This window comes from Ranitomeya variabilis, chromosome 8 (genome assembly GCF_051348905.1).
Source record: "Ranitomeya variabilis isolate aRanVar5 chromosome 8, aRanVar5.hap1, whole genome shotgun sequence".
Classification (NCBI taxonomy): Eukaryota; Metazoa; Chordata; class Amphibia; order Anura; family Dendrobatidae; genus Ranitomeya; species Ranitomeya variabilis.
In genome coordinates, this window is record NC_135239.1 from 167,585,006 (window position 1) to 167,612,886 (window position 27,881).

General features: G+C 41.7%; 1 protein-coding gene across 3 annotated transcripts in view; it reads left to right on the forward strand.

The window, feature by feature from the left end:
• Positions 1-27,881, forward strand: part of CACNA1I (calcium voltage-gated channel subunit alpha1 I) — a 566,555-nt gene that overhangs the window by 468,602 nt on the left and 70,072 nt on the right. For all 3 annotated transcript variants that reach the window (XM_077277427.1, XM_077277430.1, XM_077277429.1), the window contains exons 28-31: positions 7,754-7,832; positions 8,901-9,022; positions 12,611-12,931; positions 19,549-19,695. In XM_077277427.1, the coding sequence (XP_077133542.1) occupies positions 7,754-7,832; positions 8,901-9,022; positions 12,611-12,931; positions 19,549-19,695 (669 nt within the window). The remainder of the gene's footprint in view (positions 1-7,753; positions 7,833-8,900; positions 9,023-12,610; positions 12,932-19,548; positions 19,696-27,881) is intronic.

Consider the following 27,881-nt stretch of genomic DNA (forward strand, 5'->3'; position numbering starts at 1 on the left):
TCTTCCCTCAGTTTGCACCCACCTGGGTCGTTAGTCCAGGGGTGTTGCTATATAAACCTCCTGGATCCTTAGTCCAGTGCCTGGCATCGTTGTAATCAGATCCTTTCTGTTTGCTCCTATCTGCTGGTCCTGGTTCGTGCAAAATTAAGCTAAGTCCTGCTTCTTTGTTTTTTGGGTTATTTGCTTTCTCTCATTTTTTGTCCAGCTTGTACTAAATGTGATTCCTGACCTTGCTGGAAGCTCTAGGGGGCTGGTGTTCTCCCCCCGGGCCGTTAGACGGTTCGGGGGTTCTTGAATTTCCAGCGTGGATATTTTTGATAGGGTTTTTGCTGACCATATAAGTTATCTTACTATATTCTGCTATTAGCTAGTGGGCCTCTCTTTGCTAAATACCTAGCTCATTCTTACGTTTGTCTTTTCCTCTTACCTCACCGTTATTATTTGTTGGGGGCTTGTATCCAACTTTTGGGGTCTTCTCTCTGGAGGCAAGAAAGGTCTTTCTTTTCCCTTCTAGGGTTAGTTAGTTCTCCGGCTGGCGCGAGACGTCTAGAATCAACGTAGGCACGTTCCCCGGCTGCTGGTATTTGTGGTGCTAGGATTAGATATATGGTCAGCCCAGTTACCACTGCCCTATGAGCTGGTTTTTGTGTTTGCAGACTTAGTAATTATTTTTGAGACCCTCTGCCATTGGGGTCATAACACCCCGCATCCCCTTGCGCGCACCCAGCCGCTGCGTCTGAACCCGTGCCTTTCTTTTCTTTTTTTTTTTTTCCCGCATCCCCTTGCGTGCCCCCAGCCGCTGCGTCTAAACCCGTGCCTTTCGTTTTGTTTTTCACATTCCCTTGCGCGCACCCTGCCGCTGCGTCTAAACCCGTGCCTTTCGTTTCTTTTTTTTTTTCACATCCCCTTGCGCGCACCCAGCCACTACGTCTGAACCCGTGCCTTTCGTTTCTTTTTTTTTTTTTCACTTCCCCTTGCGCGCACCCAGCCGCTGCGTCTAAACCCGTGCCTTTCGTTTCTTTTTTTTTTTTTTCACATCCCCTTGCGCGCACCCAGCCACTGCGTCTGAATCCGTGCCTTTCTTTTCTTTTTTTTTCCACATCCCTTTGCGCGCACCCAACCACCGCAGCCGAACTTTGATAAGTGATGCGCTTCACTTATCAGATCTCTCGTGCCTGCCGTTTTTTTTCACATCCCCGTTCACACACCCAGCAGCCACCGAACTTGGATAAGTGACGCAGTTCACTTATCAGAGCTAGGGCCTGCTGTTTTAGACTTCCTTTCACATGTATTTTTTTCTCCCAATTTGCTTTTTTTTCCTTTAGCTTTTTCTTTTCAGAATAGTTTGCACCAAACACTATCCCCCCTCCCACATGTACACATAGTTACCAATAAATTATACCCAAGCACCATACTCACAAAAAAAATGCCCCGTTCGTCCCAGCAGCACTATTCAGCGGAGGAGGCATATTCTTTCCTTGCCTCCGACACTGATAGCGAGGGAGAGGATCCCACATTCCTTTACTCTTCAGATTCTTCATCCTCTTCCTCCTCCTCTTCCTCCTCCTCCTCATCTTCCTCCTTGGGTCCTGCAGAACCGCCACACAGACGCCCCAGGCCAGAAGATGAGGCAGTACCCACTCCTGAAGATAAACCAGCGCGCCCCTCTTCGGACCCCATATGGACCTCGCCCCCCGAAAATTACGAGCCACTGATTCCTGATTTTGTGGCAGAATCAGGAATCAAGTTTGACACCACCGGCCTCACAGAAATAGACTTTTTTAAAGTATTTTTCTCCGAGGATTTTGTAAACCTCATGGTGGAGCAAACTAATTTAGTATGCTCGGCAATTTTTGGAGCAATACCAAGGTTCATCATTTTCTAACTGGTCTCCTGTAGACGCAGTTGAAATGATGCAGTTTTGGGGCCTGGTCCTACACATGGGGATCGTGAAGAAGCCAGAAATTCAGCAATATTGGAGCGTTGATATTTTATATAACACTCCAGTGTTCCAAATGGTTATGGTTCGGACGCGTTTTGAGGCCATCCATAAGTTCCTGCATTACAACGATAATGCACGGTGTCCTGCACGAGATGACACCTATTTTGACCGTCTGTTCAAAGTTCGGCCGGTCATCGAACACTTCAGCAAAAAGTTTGCTGAAGTGTACGTGCCCCAAAGGGACATCTGCGTGGATGAGTCCTTGGTTCATTTTAAGGGGCGGCTCAGATTCCGTCAATACCTGCCCAACAAGAGGGCCAGGTACGGAATCAAACTCTACAAGCTGTGTGAGAGTACCTCAGGGTACACCTACAGCTTTAGAGTGTACGAAGGGAAGGACAGCAGGATTGAACCGCCTGAGTGTGCTTCCATCCTGGGAGTGAGTGGGAAAATTGTGTGGGATTTGGTGCACCCACTGCTGGATAAAGGTTATCACCTCTACACCGATAACTTTTATTCCAGCATCCCACTCTACAAATCCCTCTCTGTGCGAGGTACCGCAGCCTGCGCTACTGTCCGCAAAAATCAGAGAGGCCTCCCGAAGACGCTACTTGGGCAGATGCTCAGAAAAGGTGAGAGCAAAGCCCAATGTAGCGACCACCTGCTGGTGGTCATGTACAAGGACAAGAGGGATGTCCTTCTCTTGACCACCATACACAGTGATGGCAGTGCCCTCAGCACTGTACAGGGTACCTCTACACAGGTCTGCAAACCGGACTGTGTACTGGGGTACAACAAAAACATGGGGAGCGTTGATCTCTCTGATCAACTCCTCCAACCGTACAGTGCTTTGAGAAAGGCCAAGGTGTGATATAAAAAGCTGTCTGTGTACATCGTACAAATGGCAATGCTCAACGCTTTCCTGCTGTCACAATGTGCACGCCACACCGATATGTCGTACCTTCAGTTCCAGGAGGTAGTGGTTAAGGCCCTGATGTTTGGCACGAGGGAAGGAGCGGGCCCCAGTACTTCCGGAACTGAGGGTGCTTGTATTGTACCAGGTCAGCATTTTCCGGGGGTGGTCCCGCCAACTGATAGAAAAGGTAAGCCACAAAAAAGTTGCCGAGTGTGCTACAAAAGAGGAGTACGCAAGGACACCATCTATCAATGCGACACCTGCCCCGACAAACCTGGCCTGTCTATGAAGGATTGCTTCAAATTGTACCACACCTCCATGCACTACTAATTTACTTTACAGGAACCAGTAGATTAGTTCCAAAGAGGGGGCACATCTTAGTAAGTTCCTTGGGGGTCTAGGTTCCAAAATGATGTCACCTGTGGGTTTTTTTTTACTCTTTAGGCACATCAGGGGCTCTGCAAACAGAACATGACGCCCTCAGACCAGTCCATCAAAGTCTGCATTCCAAATCGTCACTGCTTCCCTTCTGAGTCCTGAAGTGCCCAAACAGTTTTTTCCCACATATGGGGTACCAGCATACTCAACAAATTAGACAGCAACTTTTGGGGTCCAATTTCTCTTGTTACCCTTGGGAAAATAAAAAATTGGGGACTGAAAGATCATTTTTGTGGGAAAAAAATATAATTTTTTATTTTCACGCCGGGCGTCATAAACTTTAGTGAAGCACTTGGGGGTTCAAAATTCTCACCACACACCTAGATAAGTTCCTTAGGGGGTCAAGTTTCCAAAATGGGGTCACTTGTGGGGAGTTTCTACAGTTTAGGCACATCAGGGGCTCGCCAAATGGAACATGATGCCCACAGACCATTTCATCAAAGTCTGCATTCCAAAACGTCACTACTTCCCTTCCGAGCCCTGAAGTGTGCCCAAACAGTAGTTTTCTCCCACATATGGGGTACCAGCGTACTCAGGACAAACTGGACAACAAATTTTGGGGTCCAATTTCTCCTGTTACCCTTGGGAAAATAAAAAATTGGGGACTGAAAGAGAATTTTTGTGGGAATAAAATAGAATTTTTTATTTTCACGCCGGGCGTCATAAACTTTAGTGAAGCACTTGGGGGTTCAAAATTCTCACCACACACCTAGATAAGTTCCTTAGGGGGTCAAGTTTCCAAAATGGGGTCACTTGTGGGGGGTTTCTACTTTTTAGGCACATCAGGGGCTCACCAAATGGAACATGATGCCCGCAGACCATTCCATCAAAGTCTGCATTCCAACGTCACTACTTCTCTTCCGAGCCCTGAAGTGTACCCAAACAGTAGTTTTATCCAACATACGGGGTACCAGGATACTCAGGACCAATTGAACAACAAATGTTGGGGTCCAATTTCTCCTGTTACCCTTGGTAAAATAAAATATTGGGGACTAAACGATCATGTTTGCGGAAAAAATAGGATTTTTTATTTTCACGCCCGGGCGTTATAAACTTCTGTGAAGCACTTGGGGGTTCAAAGTGCTCAACACACACCTACATAAGTTTCTTAGGGGGTCTAGTTTCCAAAATGGGGTCACTTGTGGGGGATTTCCACTGTTTACGCACATCAGGGGCTCGCCAAACTCGATATGGCGTCCGATCTAAATTCCAGCCAATTTTAGACTGAAAATGTCAAACGGCGCTCCTTTCCTTCTGAGCCCAGCTGTGCACCCAAAAAGTGGTTCCCCCTCACATGTGGGGTATCAGCGTACTCAGGACAAATTGGACAACAAATTTTGAGGTCCATTTTCTCCTTTTACCCTTGGGAAAATAAAAAAAATTATTGCTGAAAAATCATTTTTGTGACTAAAAAGTTAAATGTTCATTTTTTCCTACCATGTTGCTTCACCTCGTGTGAAACACCTGAAGGGTTAATAAACTTCTTGAATGTGGTTTTGAGTACCTTGAGGAGTGCAGTGTTCAGAATGGTGTCACTTTTGGGTATTTTCTGCCATATAGACCCCTCAAAGTGACTTCAAATGTGAGGTGGTCCTTAAAAAAAATGGTTTTGTAAATTTTGTTGTAAAAATGAGAAATTGCTGGTCAACTTTCAACCCTTATAACTCCATAACAAAAAAAATTGTGTTTCCAAAATTGTGCTGATGTAAAGTAGACATGTGGGCAATGTTATTTATTAACTATTTTGTGTCACATAACTCTCTGGTTTAAGAGCACAAAAATTCAAAGTTGGAAAATTGTGAAATTTTCCAAATTTTCGCCAAATTTCCATTTTTTTCACAAATAAACGCAAGTTATATCAAAGAAATTTTACCACTATCATGAATTACAATATGTCACGAGAAAACAGTGTCAGAATCACTGGGATCCGTTGAAGCGTTCCAGAGTTATAACCTCATAAAGGGACAGTGGTCAGAATTGTAAAAATTGGCCCAGTCATTAACGTGCAAACCTCCCTTGGGGGTAAAGGGGTTAAAAAATTTTAAAAAAAAATTCACAAATAAACGCCAGTCATATCAAAGAAATTTTACCGCTATCATAAAGTATAATATGTCACGAGAAAACAATCTCAGAATCAGTGGAATCCATGAAAATGTTCCAGAGTGAAATTAACACTTGTCAGAATTGTAAATATTTGCCTCGTCGGGAAGGTGAAAACAGACTTTGAGGTGAAGGGGTTAAAGGGGTTGTCCAAGACAAAAAACCATTGCTGCTTTCTTTGTAAAACAGTGCCCCACCTGCTACAGGGTATATGTGATATTGCAACTCAGATTCATCCACTCTAATAGAGTTGAGCTATAATATCGAACTCAACCTTTGTACAGGTGTGGTGCAGTTTAGGAGCTTTCCCTTTAATATTGCCCTTTTTGGTGATTTGTACCAGCTCCAGTCCATGATCAAATATTGCTTAAGCTTTATCCTGATGACATATAATACTGCGCAACAAATTTCAGGGCAGTTCTTGTCCCCTGAGAAAATTGAATTGTATCTTATAGATTTTGATATGCTGAACACGAATATGTGCTCTAAAAGTCTGTATCACGTAAGGTTTTTAAGAAACAACAGTTAACAGTCTACATTATGACGTCCGAGACACTACATACTGTACATGTACATCGATGTCAGTAGCAAAAGCGATTGTTCAAAAGTGTTTTGCAGACGACTTTAGTTTATAATCTGTGTTTTTAGAATTATAACAGAATATTATAATGTTTCGTATCATTTCTCAAAAACCTTACGTGATAGGAAAAATCTGATGGGACAAAAAATGATCATAGGAGCGCATGCGAGACGGTGAGTTGATATAAAATCTTCATTTATTAGTTTCCACAACGCGTTTCAACAGAATAGCTCCATCTTCCTCAGGTGGCAGTTGTTAACTGCCACCTGAGGAAGACGGAGGTATTCCGTTGAAAACTAATGAAGATTTTATATCAACTCACTGTCTCGCATGCGCTCCTATGACCGTTTTTTTTGTCCCTTCTTGTTTGATCCTCTTGCGAGGCATCCGGCTGGAGCTGCAGCACATCTTCCATTTTAACCACCCCTATCACCAGCTTGGCACTCCTGTGAAGCCGTTCGTCATTTTCTTTTTCTCTACAGGAAAAATCTGATGTCATTTCTGAAATCAGCATGAAAAAATCTATCAGGAACATTCAAAATTGTCCGAGGGTCAAAACCTTTGTAAGGCTGGTTTCACATTTGCGGATGGAGGTGCTGCAGAGGGCTGTGTACGTCCTCCGGTCAGCTCTGCCTACATCGGCATGCAGCCTGCATATCATATCTTTACCATTCGGTACGCAGGCCATGCCGATGTATGCAGATGCCTCCGCATGCGTCGTTTTGACGGTACGGCGACCGCACCAAATTGCAACTCGTTGCGTTCGGCACAGGTCAAAACGATGCATGGTGAGGCATCCACATACATCGGCATGGCCTGCGTACCTAATGGTAAAGATAGGGTACGCATGCTGACTTAGGTGGAGCTGACCGGAGGGGTGCAGCGGTAGGCGGAGCTTTACGGAAGACGTACGCAGCCCTCCGCAGCACCTCTATCCGCAAATGTGAAACCAGCCTAACACAGTAAATCGGATCCATCACCTTTCCTTCAAGATACAGAGTTTTGAATGTTGCAGAATAATAAAATGAGTCCAGTAAGGTACAAGCTGTATATTAATTCCTAACTTTTCATCATGGTTAGCGGTAGTGCGTCAAGAGTAATCCAAAACTGGGCTTTGCTTAAAATGCCTTTGCCTTTAAAGGGAATATGTCAGCAGAATTTCACCCCCCAAACAATTTATCTATAGATGTATAAATTGTCTTTTAAAATTGTCCTTTAAAGACAAGTCCAGCAACATCTTTACATGGCCAGTCCCTTCCGCTGTTGCTGAGCAATCAGAGTTTGAATTGATGTGAAAATGAGGCTGTAGATTGGAAGCCTCAGCCACTCCAGCTTTATGCCCCGCTCGATGCCTCCTCCTCCCTGCTTGATTGATGACTCCTTTAAAAAATGTCAGATAGCTCAGAGGCTGTCAGTCAAGTGGAAGGAGGCGACGGCTACAAGGGAAATAGAGCTGGAGTGACAGAGGCTTTAGATCTACCACAGTTCTTTAAGCTCATTTGCATATAAATTAAAACATTGATTTCTCAGTAATAGAGTAATGGATTGCTGGACCCATGTAAAGGTATTGCTGGGCTTGTCTTTGAAAGAGTTACATGCGTATATAAATTGTTTGGGGATGAAATCCTGCTGACAGATTCCCTTTAATTGCAGATATGTTTACAAAGCTACTGTATACAGTATATAATAATATTAATACTGATTTTTCCATTCTTATATTGTTTTATTATTAAGTGCACTGTATTATTGTGTGTCATTAGTTTTTATTTTATTTCAGGTGGGAAACCTGGGTCTGCTGTTCATGCTTCTGTTCTTCATCTATGCAGCTCTGGGAGTTGAGCTGTTTGGGAAACTTAGTGAGTAATTGAAAGAAATATTGCTTTTAAAAAGAATTCAGAAATGATCAAATATACTAATATAAAAAATATATATATATATATATATATATATATATATATATATATATATATATACACTCACTGGCCACTTTATTAGGTACACCTGTCCAACTTCTTGTTAACACTTAATTTCTAATCAGCCAATCACATGGCGGCAACTCAGTGCATTTAGGCATGTAGACATGGTCAAGACAATCTCCTGCAGTTCAAACCGAGCATCAGTATGGGGAAGAAAGGTGATTTGAGTGCCTTTGAACGTGGCATGGTTGTTGGTGCCAGAAGGGCTGGTCTGAGTATTTCAGAAACTGCTGATCTACTAGGATTTTCACGCACAACCATCTCTAGGGTTTACAGAGAATGGTCCGAAAAAGAAAAAAAATCCAGTGAGCGGCAGTTCTGTGGGCGGAAATGCCTTGTTGATGCCAGAGGTCAGAGGAGAATGGGCAGACTGGTTCGAGCTGATAGAAAGGCAACAGTGACTCAAATCGCCACCCGTTACAACCAAGGTAGGCCTAAGAGCATCTCTGAACGCACAGTGCGTCGAACTTTGAGGCAGATGGGCTACAGCAGCAGAAGACCACACCGGGTACCACTCCTTTCAGCTAAGAACAGGAAACTGAGGCTACAATTTGTACAAGCTCATCGAAATTGGACAGTAGAAGATTGGAAAAACGTTGCTTGGTCTGATGAGTCTCGATTTCTGCTGCGACATTCGGATGGTAGGGTCAGAATTTGGCGTAAACAACATGAAAGCATGGATCCATCCTGCCTTGTATGGAGCATCTTTGGGATGTGCAGCCGACAAATCTGCGGCAACTGTGTGATGCCATCATGTCAATATGGACCAAAATCTCTGAGGAATGCTTCCAGCACCTTGTTGAATCTATGCCACGAAGAATTGAGGCAGTTCTGAAGGCAAAAGGGGTCCAACCCGTTACTAGCATGGTGTACCTAATAAAGTGGCCGGTGAGTGTATATATATATATATATATATAAAAGCATAATATGAACATTTTGCCCCCACAGTATGCAATGATGATCATCCATGTGAAGGAATGAGTCGACATGCTACTTTTGAGAACTTTGGAATGGCTTTTTTGACTCTCTTCCAAGTTTCTACTGGAGATAACTGGAATGGAATAATGAAGGTAATATATCGTTGTCTATAACTAATATTAGATTTTGTCATAGATTTGTGTGTTGTCCACATAAACTTTTGGCAGCAACTTCTGTATAAAAAAGATAGCGGGTATTATGCAGAGACATTTAAGGCGAATCTACAGTAATTTACCTTCAGTTTAAAAAAAATCCTCCAAATTCAGTTTTATTCGCAATTTTGCTTCTGGCAAATGGAGCAAAACAAAAAAAATATTAAAAATTATACTCACTCATTTGTCACTTGTCCCGCCGCACAGCCCCTCTCCTGTCCAGTCATCTTTTTCGGTCTGGCCTGGGACTATGTGGCGGGACAAATAACGGCTCAGTGATGCTACAACATCTTAATATACATTTTAAATAATAAAGTTGCTATAAATCGAATTTGCTTGACAAATTTGAACAAATCTGTAAATTCAAATTTTTGCAGATTTGCCCATCATTTGTATTATGGATCCTTATGGGGTAAATATGAAATATAATTTCCATAGTATTCTATAGGTTTACGCTGCATGAATCCATGTGCTGCCATACTGTGTATGTGCCAAGGAAACCAAAATATTTGCTCTTCCATACATATGGTGAGGTAGAAGACCTATACTGAAGCTCTAGACTTGTATGTTCTACATCTTTTTTTTTAAAGCACTGAAAATAGTAAGATATAGACCGAAATGCTAGACATTGACTTTGGATTGCTTAAACAAATAAATAAAAATCACATTTTTCTTTTTCAGAAATTGGAGTGCGGGGTTGTTTTTTCTTAAGGCTTGTTTTAGGCTAAGTTTACAATAGCGTGTAAAAAATTGTCCAATTTTCATTAAAAAAATCAAACAATTTTTGCATCTGTATTGTCATTCGTATTATCAGCAGTGAATAAAATTAACTAGAACAAAACCAGTTTTCTATTTTAATAATGGCAAGGTAATGGAAAAAATCAGTTGCTTTACAGTTGATCCATACGGGCTCACATTTTTTGACTTGAATAGGCGAGTCTCAAATTCAGAAGAGACTAGTGCATGCTGTCATTTTTCTCATGAGGACATTCGATTCTTAATTAAAAAAAAAATGTTATCTGAAAGCCCAATTGAATGCTATTAGTTTTAGTGCTTTCTTTGAGATATTTTTTACCACGGACAACACTAGGACAAAAATTGCGGTTCTTTGAATGTAGTCTTACGGAGCGGGATTCCATTTAAGCCCCCAGACCCTCGGGAATTATGTATATCGAAAAATATTGTGCTTTATGCTATAGCATTAAGGTCCTAATAAAAAGTACAGTACACCCCAGTACCGTAATCTGAAGCAAGTGTTCAATTTTACTGCACCACCCTTAAGGCTCATGCACACATCCATGGATTTTGGTCTGATCTTGGACTTTAATACATGGACTGGCCATGTCTCTCCTTAACTAAGCATGGAAGCCTCATAGAATACATGAAGCTGTCATGATAGGGTTGGGAGACCCACAGCCAGTCCATGCACTGTGATCCGAGATCGGACCGATATCCATGGACGTACAGTACAGACCAAAAGTTTGGACACACCTTCTCATTTAAAGATTTTTCTGTATTTTTATGACTATGAAAATTGTACATTCACACTGAAGGCATCAAAACTATGAATTACCACATGTGGAATTATATACTTAACAAAAAAGTGTGAAACAACTGAAATTATGACTTATATTCTAGGTACTTCAAAGCAGCCACCTGTTGCTTTGATAACTGCTTTGCACACTCTTGGCATTCTCTTGATGAGCTTCAAGAGGTAGTCACCAGGAATGGTTTTCACTTCACAGGTGTGCCCTGTCAGGTTTAATAAGTGGGATTTCTTGCCTTATAAATAGTGTTGGGACTATAAGTTGTGTTGTGCAGAAATCTGGTGGATACACAGCTGATAGTCCTACTGAATAGACTGTTAGAATTTGTATTATGGCAAGAAAAAAGCAGCTAAGTAAAGAAAAACGAGTGGCCATCATTACTTTAAGAAATGAAGGTCAGCCAGTCAGAAAAATTGGGAAAACTTTGAAAGTGTTCTCAAGTGCAGTGGCAAAAACCATCAAGCGCTACAAAGAAACTGGCTCACATGAGGACCGCCCCAGGAAAGGAAGACCAAGAGTCACCTCTGCTTCTGAGGATAAGTTTATCCGAGTCACCAACCTCAGAAATCGCAGGTTAAGAGAAGCTCAGATTAGAGACCAGGTCAAAGCCAAACAGAGTTCTAGCAGCAGACACATCTCTACAACAACTGTTAAGAGAAGACTTTGTGCAGCAGGCCTTCATGGTAAAATAGCTGCTAGGAAACCACTGCTAAGGACAGGCAACAAGCAGAAGAGACTTGTTTGGGCTAAAGAACACAAGGAATGGACATTAGACCAGTGGAAACCTGCTTTGGTCTGATGAGTCCAAATTTGAGATCTTTGGTTCCAACCACCGTGTCTTTGTGCGATGCAGAAAAGGTGAATGGATGGACTCTATGCCTGGTTCCCACCGTGAAGCATGGAGGAGGAGGTGTGATGGTGTGGGGGTGCTTTGCTACCACAGCATCTTGCAGCAGCATGCTATTCCATCCGATTCTGGTTTGCGTTTAGTTGGACCATCATTTATTTTTCAACAGGACAATGACCCCAAACACACCTCCAGGCTGTGTAAGGGCTATTTGATCAAGAAGGAGAGTGATGGGGTGCTACGCCAGATGACCTGGCCTCCACAGTCACCAGACCTGAACCCAATCGAGATGGTTTGGGGTGAGCTGGACCGCAGAGTGAAGGCAAAAGGGCCTCTGCGAACTCCTTCAAGATTGTTGGAAGACCATTCCCGGTGACTACCTTTTGAAGCTCATCAAGAGAATGCCAAAAGTGTGCAAAGCAGTCATCAAAGCAAAAGGTGGCTACTTTGAAGAACCTAGAACATAAGACATAATTTCAGTTGTTTCACACTTTTTTGTTAAGTATATAATTCCACATGTGTTAATTCATAGTTTTGATGCCTTCAGTGTGAATGTACAATTTTTATAGTCATGGAAATACAGAGAAATCTTTAAATAAGAAGGTGTGTCCAAACCTTTGGTCTGTACTGTATGTATGAGCCTTTAGAGGAATTTAAGCATTAGGGCTCATGCAGACATCCATGCAAATTGGTTGGAGCATGGACCACAATGAACGGACTAGCTGCAGCTCTCCTAACCCAAGCATCACCGTGCTTGGACCTATTTGCACGCACATCTGCATGAGACCTTACTCAGTCACCATTGAAATCAATAGGTAATCTGTATCTCCATGACCCCTACAGCAGGAGACACTCTCTGTAGATGTGGTTCCTGAACAGGAAGATTAGCTTACAGTAATCGGAAGCAAAGCTCATTTTCTGTCCTTGACAGTTTACATTCTGGATCAATAATTAGCATAATAATAAATAAATGCAGTAACACGGAATGTACTAACATACTGTATAATGTCATAGGTATTTAGTTCATTAACCAGGCAGTCAGATTTTTCAACCTGTTTGCAGCAGTGACTGTTTTATTTCTTTGTTAAATTTAATTACTGGGATTCTTAGCTGTTCCTTCTGATCTGCCCACAGGATACACTCCGTGATTGCACCAACGATGACCGCAGCTGCTTGAGCAATCTCCAGTTCATCTCCCCTCTGTACTTTGTAAGCTTTGTGCTCACAGCTCAGTTCGTTCTAATAAATGTGGTGGTTGCAGTATTAATGAAGCACCTGGATGACAGCAATAAAGAAGCACAGGAGGACGCAGAGCTAGATGCTGAGATCGAGATGGAGTTAGCTCATGGTCTTTGTTCTCAAACGTCACCTGTTTCTGCTCTTGATAATGGAGGACGAGGAGGAAGACCGGCTACAGAGGGACATCGTAATTTGAGGTGTTTTTCCCCAGCTCAGGTAAATAATGTAGGTTTAAAAATTATAGGCTCGGTTTATGTATTCGATGAGGTGTAGATAATTATCAGCACTGAAATTCCACACGATGTATCTGAATGAAACTTTAGAAATCCTGGAGTGGTGTATACACCAGAGAAACAGATGATCTAATCTTTTAATATTTGAATTCAACACCTTTGATAAATTTTTCCAGAAAAATGTGTGTAACACTCCGAGGTCTCCAAGGAACGTGTACAATACAACTCCTTTTAAGCTCGCTAAAACAAACATAGCCTTAGGCCTCATTCAGACATAAGTTTTTTTGACATATGACAAAAAAAAAAACAAGTTCATCAGTGATTATTATCAGAGTTTCTTCAAAATTTTGTGAGAATTTCATCAGTTTTCTTCACTGATGTTAAATAAAAGTTTCTCCACCTTTTCCTATCAGTGAGAAATGGGCAGCACATGGGTTGCATCCAAGTGCTGTCAGATTTTTTTCAAAGACCCATAGACTTGAATTCCCAATTTTGATTTGACACTAGGATCAATATTGGTCATGTCTCCTCAATTTTGAATGGACCATTCAGTCCGAGAATAAAAATCAGACATGTGAACAGCCCCATAGATTATCAGGGGTACTAGTGCTAGCCGTGAAAATAATCAATAGCACTTGTTTATGAGAGACTGATGTGTGAATTAGCCCTTAGTAATGTCAACGTGAACTCCACATATTTGGCTATGGTAAATGGATGGTAATCCTTCTTCACTGCTGTTCGGTCAGACATAATCTGTATAGTATATTCAAAGATTTTTTTTTTGTTAACATATTTTTATTGATAAGCTGTGATCTGTGGCTTCTTCTTTCTAAACAGTTTCACCCCGAAATGGCAGCTGCACTCCCTGCCTTGGGTTTTATACAGGCTACCAAAGAATGTACAATCCTATGAAATGTGAGGCATTATGTGTAAGCCAAAATTGAAGTCATATGAGCTATTTGTGGCAGATATAATCCTAACCATTGTGTAAAATAGTGGCAGGCATTTTTGCTGATTCGAGCATATTGAATCTCAAATTGTTTGAATTCACCGGGTCCAGAAAATTTTCTAAGATTCAACACAAGTTAGTTTTTTTTCAGAATCGATTCATTTAATTCTATGATGATGTCACACCTTATACTTAATGATTGTTAAAGGGAGTGCAGCTACAACCTGTCATCCTCCTTTGTCTACTTAATTCTACTTAACAGATTGAAGTCACATAGTTACCTGCTATCTTTCATTAGGATCTAAATCGGACTTTTAAAGATGGCCTGTCACTTACCATAAATATAAAAAATATATTTTTTTTTCTAGCTTGAGCTGTTTTCTTGAATCTGTACTTTTTACTGGTGCCATTTTTGAGTACATATAAGTGTTTGGTCACATTTTATTTCATTTTTTGAACGGCTAGATGAGTGAAAGCCAGCAATTTTGGCATTGGTTTTAACATTTTTTTGTATGCCATTCAGTGTGTAATAAATAATGATATAGTTCATAGTGCAGGTCTAATACATTGACACCCAATTTATAGTGTTTTTTTTTCCTTAAACATTTTACTACTTTTGCACAAAGTACGGCAATCACTTTTTTTAATGAAGATAAAGTCTTTAATTTACTCACCAATCGCGGTCTTCCCTGATTTACAGCGCCGTTATGGTCCTCTTATCACCCATGTGACTTATAGTCCGACTCGCCGGATCACACAGGCGGAGGGGTCAATTGTACAATGTAAGTCTATGGTGTTTTTTTTTGACCTTCCATAGGCTTACATTGTAATAGCAACATCCCGCTCACATATAGACACCAGTGTGATGCCAAGAGTCGGAACGTCAGTCATGTGAAGAAGATTGGAGCACTGTTGGAAACCAGACAAGACTGTGATGGGTGAGAATAATAATAAACCTCCACTACATGTACAGTCACACAAAGCTTCTTTAATATACAAGCACCAGCAGCAAAAAAAGGCAAGATTCAGATGCAATGGGACCAATGTTCAATTACAGAAATTTCTGCAACAAACCAGCTGCATAAACCGATCATGATACTGATTTATCAGCATACGAATGAGTTCACATTCAAAAGAAAAAAAGTGACCTCTCTAGTCCTTCATATTGTAGGTAACTACTCTATAAGTTCACGCCAAACCCTTTTACAAGCCTTGCAACATTACTTCTGACATTATTTAAACTAGTGTGTCTTCCAGGAGACTTCATCTGCAAAAAAACTTGTTTGGGGTTTTTGCCCCTCATCAGTGTAGTGCGCAGGTTGTCTAGGTGAGAGGCCTTTGATGTGGGTCTAGGGAGCAATGTTTCTCCTTGTGGAGACTGTTAACTGATATATCGGAGACTTATATGGTAGGCAATGCTCTCTGGGGAAAAAAAAGTATGTAAATTAGCTCTCCAGAAGGAAGAAAACTGTTTTTTAAAGCCATCTAGTGGAGGTAATGAAGAGAATCTGGACAGGAGATTCAATTGCAGGTGACAAATGAACCACATGCAATTAGATTGGTGTCTTTCCTCCTTTCTTCTATGGCAGTGCAGAATAACCCATTTGTTTTTCCAGTTTCTATCTAGTGGGAGGTAGTTACCCTTTAGCAAATATTGCGACATGACTACAGATATGAGCAAAACCATCATCAAACTCAAAAGGAAAGACAACTCTCTGCAGCCACCAAATGTAATATGGCTTCCAACTTAGTGTGCTATTGATTGGTGATCTGCTTTGTACATTAGACTTAAAAAAAAATCTAAGTAAACACTTAACAATAAATTTACTTAAAATTAAAAACCATTAGATTCCTAAGTAATTGGTACAAGTTAGCATAAAAAATAAGGGTTTAATGGTATTTGAAAAGAGGATATTTTCATTGATATAACATTTTTTTGGCCATTGGACGTGGTGAGTGTGAGATAGTTGTAGAAATTGTAGGTTATAGTAGAACTAATGGTCTATGCACAACAAGTTGGCTGCATTAGATAGTTTCACTTAGTAAAAGTAAGTATGTAAAGACATCCCGTGACTACTATACTTCTGAAGTTCTGATGGGCCAATGTATGACATCTATATATTGTTTATTTTCCACATGAGCTGCATGTGTCAATTGGGGCCCTTGTATGTGGCTCCCCAGCAGCCGGCTCCAGCAAATGCTATTATACACTAGGCGCACCAGTGAAGTAGTATTAAAGAATCAGGTCCAAACAATGATACTGGCAATTAAAAGGGTTGTCCACTACTTGGACAACCCCTAGTCAAACCAAATTTTTGCCTCAGTAAAATAATAACATTTATACTTACCTCCCGTGCCGGCACTGTGCCAGAAGTGGACACTAGATCTCCTGTTGCTCACGTGACACTGTTATGAAGCACTGGCTTCACTGACCCATCTTTCAGATAAATCAGACATCCAGAGGAGGTGAGGGAGAAGCCACAGCTCTGACTTCCTCTGGATGTCTGATTTGTCTGAAGGCGAGGAGAGTGATGCCAGCGTTTCATAACAGTGTCACCTGAGCCCCTGGAGAGCTAGTGAGCACACTGCTAGAACAGTGTCGACTGCGGAGGTGAGTGTAAGTGTTATTATTTTACTGGGGGCAAACAGGAATTGAGAAAGGGTTGGCCAAGTAGTTGACAAACCCTTTACCCAAATATTAACTGCTGTATTATTTGGCTATATCATTTACAGGCTTTTTATTTTCTTTTTTATATTGGTGTCTTGCAAACATATGCAATTAATATGTGCATTCCGCTGCATATATTTTTGTCTACAGTATACTACATACAATGTGTGCAGAAATTTTAGGAAAGTGAGTATTTGACCATTTCATCATTTTTGTAGCTCCAGTGTCCGTGCACTCTGCCCCACCTCGCCCAGCAGGGACGCCGACTCCCTCACCGCAGCAGCCCTGCACTTCCTCCTCCTTCTCCTGCTGCTCCTGCCCAGGGTCTGCGCATGGCTCATAGATACCAGGCACTGTGCGTGCATGGTCCCACCCTTTTTAAGTGACAGCGCATGCCGTGCTAAAGTGTCCCCAGCCAATGGCTGGCAGACACTTATTATACAAGGCACCTAGACCTGATGGGAAGATGCCCGCGCAACATTTTTAGTCTGTTCCCAAGCAAGCTTGCTAGTTCTTAGGTCTTAGTCCAGTAGTTCTCAGTAGTGGTTGTCTGTCCCTAACCTACTTGTCTTGTCAGTCTGTATTACAGCTAGATCCGTCAGCACCTGGTATTTATTGGGAGACAAGACTAACCCCACCATCAAGGGCTCCAGTGAAAAGTCAGGTGCTCACCTAGTCATGCCCTGTGGAATCAGTATTATACTTATAGGATCCTAGAAGTGAGGACCTGTAGAGTCAGTATTGTATTTATAGGATCCTAGAAGTGAGGACCTGTGGAGTCAGTATTATACTTATAGGATCCTACAAGTGAGGACCTGTGGAGTCAGTATTATATTTATAGGATTCTAGATGTGAGGACCTGTGGAGTCCGTATTATATTTATAGGATTCTAGATGTGAGGACCTGTGGAGTCATTATTGTATTTATAGGATCCTAGAAGTGAGGACCTGTGGAGTCAGTCTTATACTTATAGGATCCTACAAGTGAGGACCTGTGGAGTCAGTATTATATTTATAGGATTCTAGATGTGAGGACCTGTGGAGTCAGTATTATATTTATAGGATTCTAGATGTGAGGACCTGTGGAGTCAGTATTATACTTATAGGATCCTACAAGTGAGGACCTGTGGAGTCAGTATTATATTTATAGGATTCTAGATGTGAGGACATGTGGAGTCAGTATTATACTTATAGGATCCTACAAGTGAGGACTTATTGAGTCAGTATTATACTTATAGGATCCTAGGTGTGAGGACCTGTGGAGTCAGTATTATATTTATAGGATCCTAGAAGTGAGGACCTGTGGAGTCAGTATTATATTTATAGGATTCTAGATGTGAGGACCTGTGGAGTCAGTATTATATTTATAGGATTCTAGATGTGAGGACCTGTGGAGTCAGTATTATACTTATAGGATCCTACAAGTGAGGACCTGTGGAGTCAGTATTATATTTATAGGATTCTAGATGTGAGGACCTGTGGAGTCAGTATTATATTTATAGGATCCTAGAAGTGAGGACCTGTGGAGTCAGTATTATACTTATAGGATCCTACAAGTGAGGACTTATGGAGTCAGTATTATATTTATAGGATCCTAGAAGTGAGGACCTGTGGAGTCAGTGTTATATTTATAGGGTCCTAGGTGAGACGACCTGTGGAGCCAGTATTATATTTATAGGATCCTAGATGTGAGGACCTGTGGAGTTAGTATTGTACCCATAGGACTATATAAACGAGGAGTCAGCAATAGTTGTGCAGTTGTAATAAATGTCCATACTGTTCAATATATATATATATATATATATATATATATATATATATATATATATATATATATATATATATATATATATATATATATATATATATAACCTTACCGGCTGTGGCAATCAAGGCCTGATCCTATAGGGTTAACAGTTTAATCTTAGACTGCTGCTGAGACGGACAACCTAATATCCAGTGATTTCTTCTTTTATCTATGGAGAGAAGATGTGCAGCAGTACTTATGAGTGACATGAGCACTGACTTTTCTGTAGAGCAGTGAATCACTGTCTTCTTCCTGTACACCTGACGTCAGGAGGATCAGCCACAAATAACACTACATACAGACTCCTATGTGAGTGGTATAGCACATTGTCTGTGAAATCTATAGCAAATGAGGTCTTAAATACAATGAATGCTACAAGCGATTTATTTCCCTAGTAACCCTAGCAACAATTAACGAGAAAGCTTTTAATGACAAGTCCTATTACCGTACTGATACTTGATGTCTATGGTATACGTGAATTGCTGAGGTTGAATTGAGCAGTTCTGTGGATCCTTTGCCGTGGGTGACCGGTACACCGTTGTGTAAGTAAAAACAGTAAAGGTCTGAATCCATAACTCAATCCTTTCATTCTCAGGATCACTAGAGGGTCTCATAAACTGATGGCATGACCTAATAACACACTATAAAGATATAATATGGGAAAACCCTTTTCATATGATTTCATTAGAGGGTCTGTACCAAGTTTAGAAACTATCCCTTATCCACAGGAGTGAAGATAATTGCTGATAATGTGACCACTGGGATCCCCACCATTCCTGAGAACCAGGCTCTGAACAGCCCCGTGTGAATGGAGCGGTTTTCGATCATATGTTCCTCCTCTTCATTCATTCTTAATGGGAGTGCCAAACACCATCCAAACTATTCCCATCAATATCTGGTGGTCCCATTAAGAATGAATGAAGCGGAGGTGCGTATTATGGACCTCTGCTCCATTCACATGGGAGTCTTCAGAACCTCGCTTTTCTGAATCAGTGGAGGTCCCAGTGGTCGAAATCCAGGCGACTGGGAAGTTATCTCCTATCCCATGGATAGTAGTCACTTTTAATCTTGGTTCATTTCCATGTTGTATGCAACTTTTTTTACCGTTAATGATGGTCTTTCTTTATAGGATGTGAGTATTACACTGCTAACATCTCACCTTATGATCTTTTTCTAGGAGAACTTGTGGCTAGACAGCGTTTCTTTGATAATCAAGGATTCATTTGAAGGAGAACTGATGATAATTGATAACCTCTCCGGGTCGGTTTTCCATCACTATTCTTCACCAGCCGAGTGTGAAAAGTGCAACCATGATAAGCAGGAGGTAAAATTTGGCTTTTGTTACTTTTCTAGTTTCTTAAAGTACAGACCAAATCTATGTTATTCACTACTTTGGTTTTAGGTCAATAAATTCTTTAGATTTTGTGCTGGATGTAAGGAGAGTTCTGCTTAGGTCACATTACGGCCACGGATAAAACATATTATGAAATAACAACTCAGTGAAAATTATTTTATAGTATCTTTTCACCTCTCTAAATGGCATTTGTTGCAGATTTTTTACTTTCTTTTTTTTATACTGTGCTATAGCCTAGAGCTGCATTCACAATTCTGCAGTGTAAAATCAAAGCTAAAATCTTTCCGAATTTCCTTCTGGAAGTAAGGTCCTTTAACAGGTAGCAATGACAGCCCAAATGATGATCATTGGCAACAAGTGAACAGTCATTAATAACTTGTTGTATCTTTTAGGCTACTTTCACACTTGCGTCAGAACGCGGTCGTCGCTAAGTGTCGGCGCAACGTACCGACGGATGTTGTGAAAATTCGGCACAACGTGGGCAGCGGATGCAGTTTTTCAACGCATCCATTACCCATTCTAAAGTCCCGGTGAGGAGGGGGCGGAGTTCCGGCCACGCATGCGCGGTAGGAAATGGCGGACCCGACGTACGAAAAAAACATTCCCTTGAACGTTTTTTCGTGACGACGGTCCGCCAAAACACGATGTATCCAGTGCACGATGGACGCGACGTGTGGCCATATGTCACGATCCATCGGCAATGCAAGTCTATGGGAAAATAACGCATCCTGCGGGCACATTTGCAGGATGCATTTTTTTCCCAAAACGACGCATTGCGACGGATGCCAAACAATGCAAGTGTGAAAGAGGCCTTAGGCTAAGGTGCGAAAACAGCAGGTTTTTCATTGCATATCTACTTGCAGAAAATCTGCTCTGTTCCCTGCACCAGGATAGTGTATGTGACTTAAAAAAAATCTCATGCACATGCTTTGAAATATATTTCCAGCGCAAAGTGACAGAAAGTGCAGGTTTAAGATCCATAGCATGTCAATTTATGCTGCTAGTAAATGTTGCTGCAGATATCTCTGCGGTATCTCTGCTGCTAGAGGTCGACAGTGGAACTGAATATGGGAATGTAGCCTTTAGGCTCCCGTACACATTAGACTAATGTTGGCTGAACTCATCAAGATATTGAGGGGTTTAGTAGACAGTTTAATGTGTATTGGGGAGATAATGTTGATGTTGAAGGAGAAAAGGATCCAGCATGTTTGATCTTGGATTGAGCGCTCCTGTGTATGGGAAAGTCAGGTGAGATAACTGCTGGACAAATGATCTGATGAGCAGTTGTTTGGCTGACAGTTACCTGGTGTGTATGGGGGGCTTTACCCTGACTTAGGCCGGTGTCACACTAGGCGTAAGACAATACGGTCCGTTATTTACGGCCGTAATACGCAGAAATGTTCCCAAAATAGTGATCCGTATGTCATCCGCAGGCAGGGTGTGTCAGCGTATTTTGCGCATGGCATCCTCCGTATGTAATCCGTATGGCATCCGTACTGCGATATTTTCTCGCAGGCTTGCAAAACCGACATCTAATGGATTTATGTGCTCAAATGTTCGTTAAAACATATATACAGTAAATATATATATATAAAAAAAAAAATATATATATATATATATATATATATATATATATGTCATTGAGACACATATATATATATATATATATATATATATATATATATATATATTCTGTATTTATATTTAATTCAGCGCGAGATATGTGAAAAGCCGGTAATTCAATTGCCGGCTTTTTCTTTCTCCTTCCCAAACCCGACAGGATATGAGACATGGTTTACATACAGTAAACCATCTCATATCCCTTTTTTTTGCATATTCCACACTACTAATGTTAGTAGTGTGTATGTGCAAAATGTGGGCACTCTAGCTTGTAAAATAAAGGGTTAAATGGCGTAAAAAATTGGTGTGGGCTGCCGCACAATTTTCTCCGCCAGAGTGGTAAATCCAGTGACTGAGGGCAGATATTAATAGCCTAGAGAGGGTCCATGGTTCTTGACCCCCCTGGCTAAAACCATCTGCCCCCAGCCACCCCAGAAAAAGCACATCTGGAAGATGCGCCTATTCTGGCACTTGGCCACTCTTTTCCCACTCCCGTGTAGCAGTGGGATATGGGGTAATGAAGGGTTAATGTCACCTTGCTATTTTAAGGTGACATTAAGCCAGATTAATAATGGAGAGGAGTCAATTATGACACCTATCCATTATTAATCCAATATTACGAAATGGTTAATAAAACACCCACACATTATTTAAAAGTATTTTAATGAAATAAAGACACAGGTTGTTGTAATATTTTATTATACTGGTAATCCACCTGAAGACCCTCGTTCTGTAACAAAGGAAAAATAAAAAAAACAACAATATCTCATTGCTCGAGTTCATATGAGGACATCCAGCAGAGGGCGCCTCACCACAACTCAAGGTAACTACAGGTCATTCCCCTGCAATCCATTCATTCCCGGGGGTTTTACAGCCATGAGCACTGCTTTAGCACAGCTCCTGGCTGTAAAATGATTTAACCCCTTCAGATGGATTTACTTCGTGGGACTTGACCTGAGCGTCAGAAGGTATGAGATATTGTTGTTTTTTTATTTTTCCTTTGTTACAGAACGAGGGTCTTCAGGTGGATTACCAGTATAATAAAATACTACAACAACCTGTGTCTTTATTTCATTAAAATACTTTTAAATAATGTGTGTGTGTTTTATTAACCATTTTGTACTATTGGATTAATAATGGATAGGTGTCATAATTGACTCCTCTCCATTATTAATCTGGCTTAATGTCACCTTACAATAGCAAGGTGACATTAACCTTTCATTACCCCATATCCCACCGCTACACGGGAATGGGAAGAGAGAGGCCAAGTGCCAGAATAGGCGCATCTTCCAGATGTGCCTTTCCTGGGGTGGCTGGGGGCAGATGTTTTTAGCCAGGGGGGGCCAATAACCATGGACCCTCTCTAGGCTATTAATATCTGCCCTCAGTCACTGGCTTTACTACTCTGGCGGAGAAAATTGCGCGGGAGCCCACGCCAATTTTTTCCGCGATTTAACCCTTTATTTTACAAGCTACAGCGCCCAAATTTTGCACATACACACTACTAACATTAGTAGTGGAATATGCAAAAAAAAAAGGGATATGAGATGGTTTACTGTATGTAAACCATGTCTCATATCCTGTCGGGTTTGGGAAGGAGAAATGAAAAGCCGGCAATTGAATTAACGGCTTTTCTGTAGAACACTGCTGCGTATTTCTCGCAAGTCACACTGCTGGTCCCTGTGTAATCCGTATTTTTCTCGCCCCCATAGACTTTCATTGGCGATTTTTTTGAGCATTACGGTGACAAACGCAGCATGCTGCGATTTTGTACGGCCGTAGAAGACCGTATAATACGGATCGGTAAAATACGGCTGATAGGAGCTAGGCCATAGAGAATCATTGGGCCGTGTGTTATGCGTATTTTACGGGTGTATTTTTTGCGCTCATACATCCGTAAAACTCGCCAGTGTGACGCCGGCCTTATATGCATTATAATAAATGTAGATAATGAGCACGATCATCAATTGGCACTCGTTTAAAAGCTGTTCATCTGCCAATCCAAAATGACCCTTAGGCTGTGTTCACATGTCTAGTAGTGATCAGTTACAACAGATCCATCAGCAATCCGTTGGCAAAAAAAAAGATGCAGTGACACAACTTTTTAGTCCATTTTTTAAAAACTGATCTCTGCTGGATCCAGCAAGCAAAAAAATTATTTTGTTTGGAATGAAAGAAAAAAGTCTGGCTAATTAAAGGATCATTTTTCCATAGACTTCAATGTTAACCCCTTCATGACCTTGGGATTTTCCGTTTTTCCATGCTCGCTTTTCACTCCTCTCCTTCCCAGAGCCATAACTTTTTTATTTTTCCGTCAAAATGGCGATGTGAGGGCTTATTTTTGTGGGCCGAGTTGTACTTTTGAACGACATCATTGGTTTTACCATGACGTACTACAATATAGGAAAAAAATTCCAAGTGCTGTGAAATTGCAAAAAAAGTGCAATCACATGCGTGTTTTTTCCTTGGCTTTTTTGCTAGGTTCACTAAATGCTAAAACTGACCTATGATTATGATTCTCCAGGTCATTACGAATTAATAGACACCAAACATGTCTAGGGTATGTTTTATCTAACTGGTGAAAAAAAATTCCAAACTTTGCAAAAAAAAAAATTGCGCCATATTCCAATACCTGTAGCGTCTCTATTTTTCGTGATCTGGGGTCGGGTGAGGGCTTATTTTTGCATGTCGAACTGATGTTTTTAGTGATACCATTTTGGTGCAGATACGTTCTTTTGATCGTCCGTTATTGCATTTTAATGCAATGTCGTGGCGACAAAAAAAACATAATTTTGGCGTTTCAAATTTTTTTCTCGCTTCGCTATTTAGCGATCAGGTTAATCTTTTTTTATTGATATATTGGGCGTTTGTGTATGTTTGGTTTTATTTTTATTGTTTTATTTTGAATGGGGCGAAAGGGGGTGATTTAAACATTTATATATTTTTTATTTATTTCATATTTTTTTAAACATTTTTTTTTACTTTTGCCATGCTTCAGTAGCCTCCATGGGAGGCTAGAAGCTGGCGTAGCCTGATCGGCTCTGCTACATAGCAGTGATCATCAAATCGCTCCTATGTAGCTTAATTGCAGGCTTGCTATGAGCACCGACCACAGGGTGGCGCTCACAGCAAGCTGGCATCAGCAACCATAGAGGTCTCAAGGAGACCTCTGGTTGCTATGCCGACGCATCGCTGACCCCCGATCATGTGATGGGGGTCGGCGATGAGCGCATTTCCGGCCGCGCAGCCAGAAGCAGTAGTTAAATGCCGCTGTCAGCATTTGACAGCGGCATTTAACTAGTTAATAGTGGCGGGTGGATCGCGATTCCACTCGCCATTATTGTGCGCGCACATGTCAGCTGTTCAAAACAGCTGACATGTCACGGCTTTGATGTGGGCTCACCGCCGGAGCCCACATCAAAGCAAGGGATCTGACCTTAGAAGTACTATCCCATCCGAGGTCAGAAAGGGGTTAAAAAAAAGAGATCCAGAATAGATTGTTACTAGATCCGTTCTAGCTGATCACTACTGTACATGTGAACATAGCCTTAGTGTATGCAGAAAACTTGTTCCAATGATTTGCGTTTTGGGAAATGTAGCCTTTTCACCAGGCATAGCATAGTAGTTCTATGTATGGAAACCTACAGTATCTCCCTGGGTGATGAACCCGCACCTCGCCACCCTGCTTGATGTCACTATTACATCAGAAGGATCACCAACGTGATGTTCTGCACCCCTTAGGGACACGTATGGTCAGCTTAGTACAGCTTTACACAGACACCCCCTGTCCACAGAGGTCCAAGGAGGCATAGGGAGTGAGAGTATGTGGCCCACACAGTCACTGACAGGCTGAGAGGCCCTTTTCACTAGCAATAGAGAAGCAGCACCTAGTCAGCCCGGTAGAACTGCCACCAGTTCCTCGTTAGATATAAGGCCAGTCCATTAATAGGATTATATCATGCCAGAAACCAGCCCCGGTAGCATGGAAAGTTAAGCCGAGAAACGGACATGTGGATTCGTGGATCAAGATAAAAGAGCAGCCCAAGGTTAAATTATATATTTAATCACTTAAGTGCACACTAGGCAATACACTATATACACATATACACCATGGTTATACATATACAATGGTCAGATATTCAAATACAAATAGTGGTAGTACAAAAGATATAAGCAGGTGGATCATGTTATTTACCGGGTTGATGTTCGACCATGTGTGTGCTGGGCCACAGGGGGCATGGGCTGTTATCTGGTTGAAAAAATCCTTCACAGCATGGTACTTGACATGGTCCCCACCTTCAAAGAGAACTGCAAGTATAACAGATAGACAGGCCACATGGCCTTACACTAACCTTTATCCTTTTTGGGTCACTTCCCTCCTGCCCTCTGGGCTGAACCTGAATCCCATCCCCTTGCCTCTAGCAGCTAAAAACACCAAAACCGAGTCATAACTCTTTAATGGACGGTCCTAGGGAGGTGGTTTTGGCACCATTGGATCTGGACGGGCCCCTGCTACCCATTGAGAGCCAACACAGTTTTGCTACCTGGCTCCTACTAGGCATTCTGTGTATCTCTCCACAGGGTGGCCGCACACAAGGGATCGAGGCCCTGAAAGGCATTCGATCCAGTCCAGAGATCTCAAAAATGGAAGTGGTGTCTGACCAGGATTTACAATAAATCCATATATGAAATCATAACTGACTTAACAAAGCAGCTAGACTGCATGGTATCTATTTTGCAAGCAAGCCTTTTGTTCTGAGCTTAGCTGGCTCAAGGAGTGAGATCTTTCACTCACAGCCTTTTCAGGCTTGACCCCCCCTGACTAGCTAGGTGTCCTGTTACAGCTGCACATGGGAAGGGGGATTTATAATCCCCTGCCAAATAGGATGCAAATGATTGACATGAAATAATATCTTCAATATTTTTCAAACCCTCTTCTACCAAATTATATTACAGCAGCTACACATTTAGACAACATGTCTGATACCAAACTTGTCCATGACCAGAAGCATTGTGATTGCAGCTATGAATTTTAAAACAGGCTGTAACATGATCAGTGCATGACAAGTGACCCCATATTACTCTTTATCGATTTTATCTATGTATGTAACTTGTAAAACAATGTTTAAAGTTGAACATCCACTATAAAGATGTTATACAATCACAACAGATATGGCTTCATGTTCTGATGCTACAGAGAGTCTTACATTTTGGCTGCTGCATGTGGCATAACATGTTAGTCATTTCAATGAATGGTCATGGTCAACCTTTAATACATGGACACTTGGGGTCAGCCATAGCAAGACCTACTCTTTGTTAGTGGCTCTCTGCTTGGCTAACAGAAGAAGGCCAAAAATGGAGGAACCCCTATTTCACATCCATATCCCTTAATAGTGCATACTGAAGTAGATTGAACTAAGCTGATTGAGATACCTGTCAACCAAACTGTAAGGGCATCTTTAGAAAATCAATAGACGTTTTACCTATATGCCAAACTGGCCAATTAATTGACTTTTATTTTTACATATTTTGACAAATCTTCTCCAAAATGCAATAATTAACAAAAAAGTTACAGAAATGCGTTATGTACCCACCCACATACAAGTGCATCTTCTAACAATAATTAATCTCCAGCTCCGCTTGTAGGGCGGCTGCGGGTTGGTAATTTTAGGATGGGAAGGGCCCAATAACCATTGACCTTCCCAGCCTGATAATATCAGCTCACAGCTGTCTGCTTTACCTTTGCTCATTACTCATCTGTTATTTATCTATCCATCTATCTATAGATCTATCTATTATCTATTTATTTGTTATCTACTATCTCTCTATAAATCTATCTATTATCTATCTATGCATCTGTCTATTATCTATCTATCTATATATCTATCTATGTTATCTATTACCGTATTATTCTGAATATAAGACACACCAGACCATAAGACGCACCCCAAATGTTCAGAAGGAATATAGGGAAAAAATATAATGTGTCAAATGGGGTTCCGTCTTACAGTCCAAATTTAGCTTACCAGGGGGGGATCGGCACAGGTGGAGGAATTGTCACAGCGGTTGTTCGGTGGTCCAGGCTAGTGCGGTGGCCTCCGGGAAATCCCATCCCAAGCTGGTGTGGCGGTGGTGCTCTGTGGTGCTGCTCTGTGGTGCTCATCTGTGAGGCAGCAGCGATGGTGGTACTCCTCTGTGGGGTGGTGGTGGTGGTGCTCCTCTGTGGAGCGGCAGAGGCGGCGGTGCTCTGTGGGGCAGCGGAGCTCCGCCAGCATATCGTGAAAGCCCGGAGGCCCCCACAGATTCAGTGCTGCGATGCGGTGGCCTCCGGTTGGATCTTGTGATGAGATCTCGTTGCCGAGATCTGAATCTGAACATGTGCCACCCCCAGCAGCCATTTTCCCAGAGACCACCGCATCGCAGCACTGGATCTGCGGGGACCTCTGAGATTTTTCGAAATGCCGGCGGAGCCCCGCCACCGAACAGAGCATCACCACCGCCAACTCCCAACAGAGGAGCACCACCTCCGACTCCCC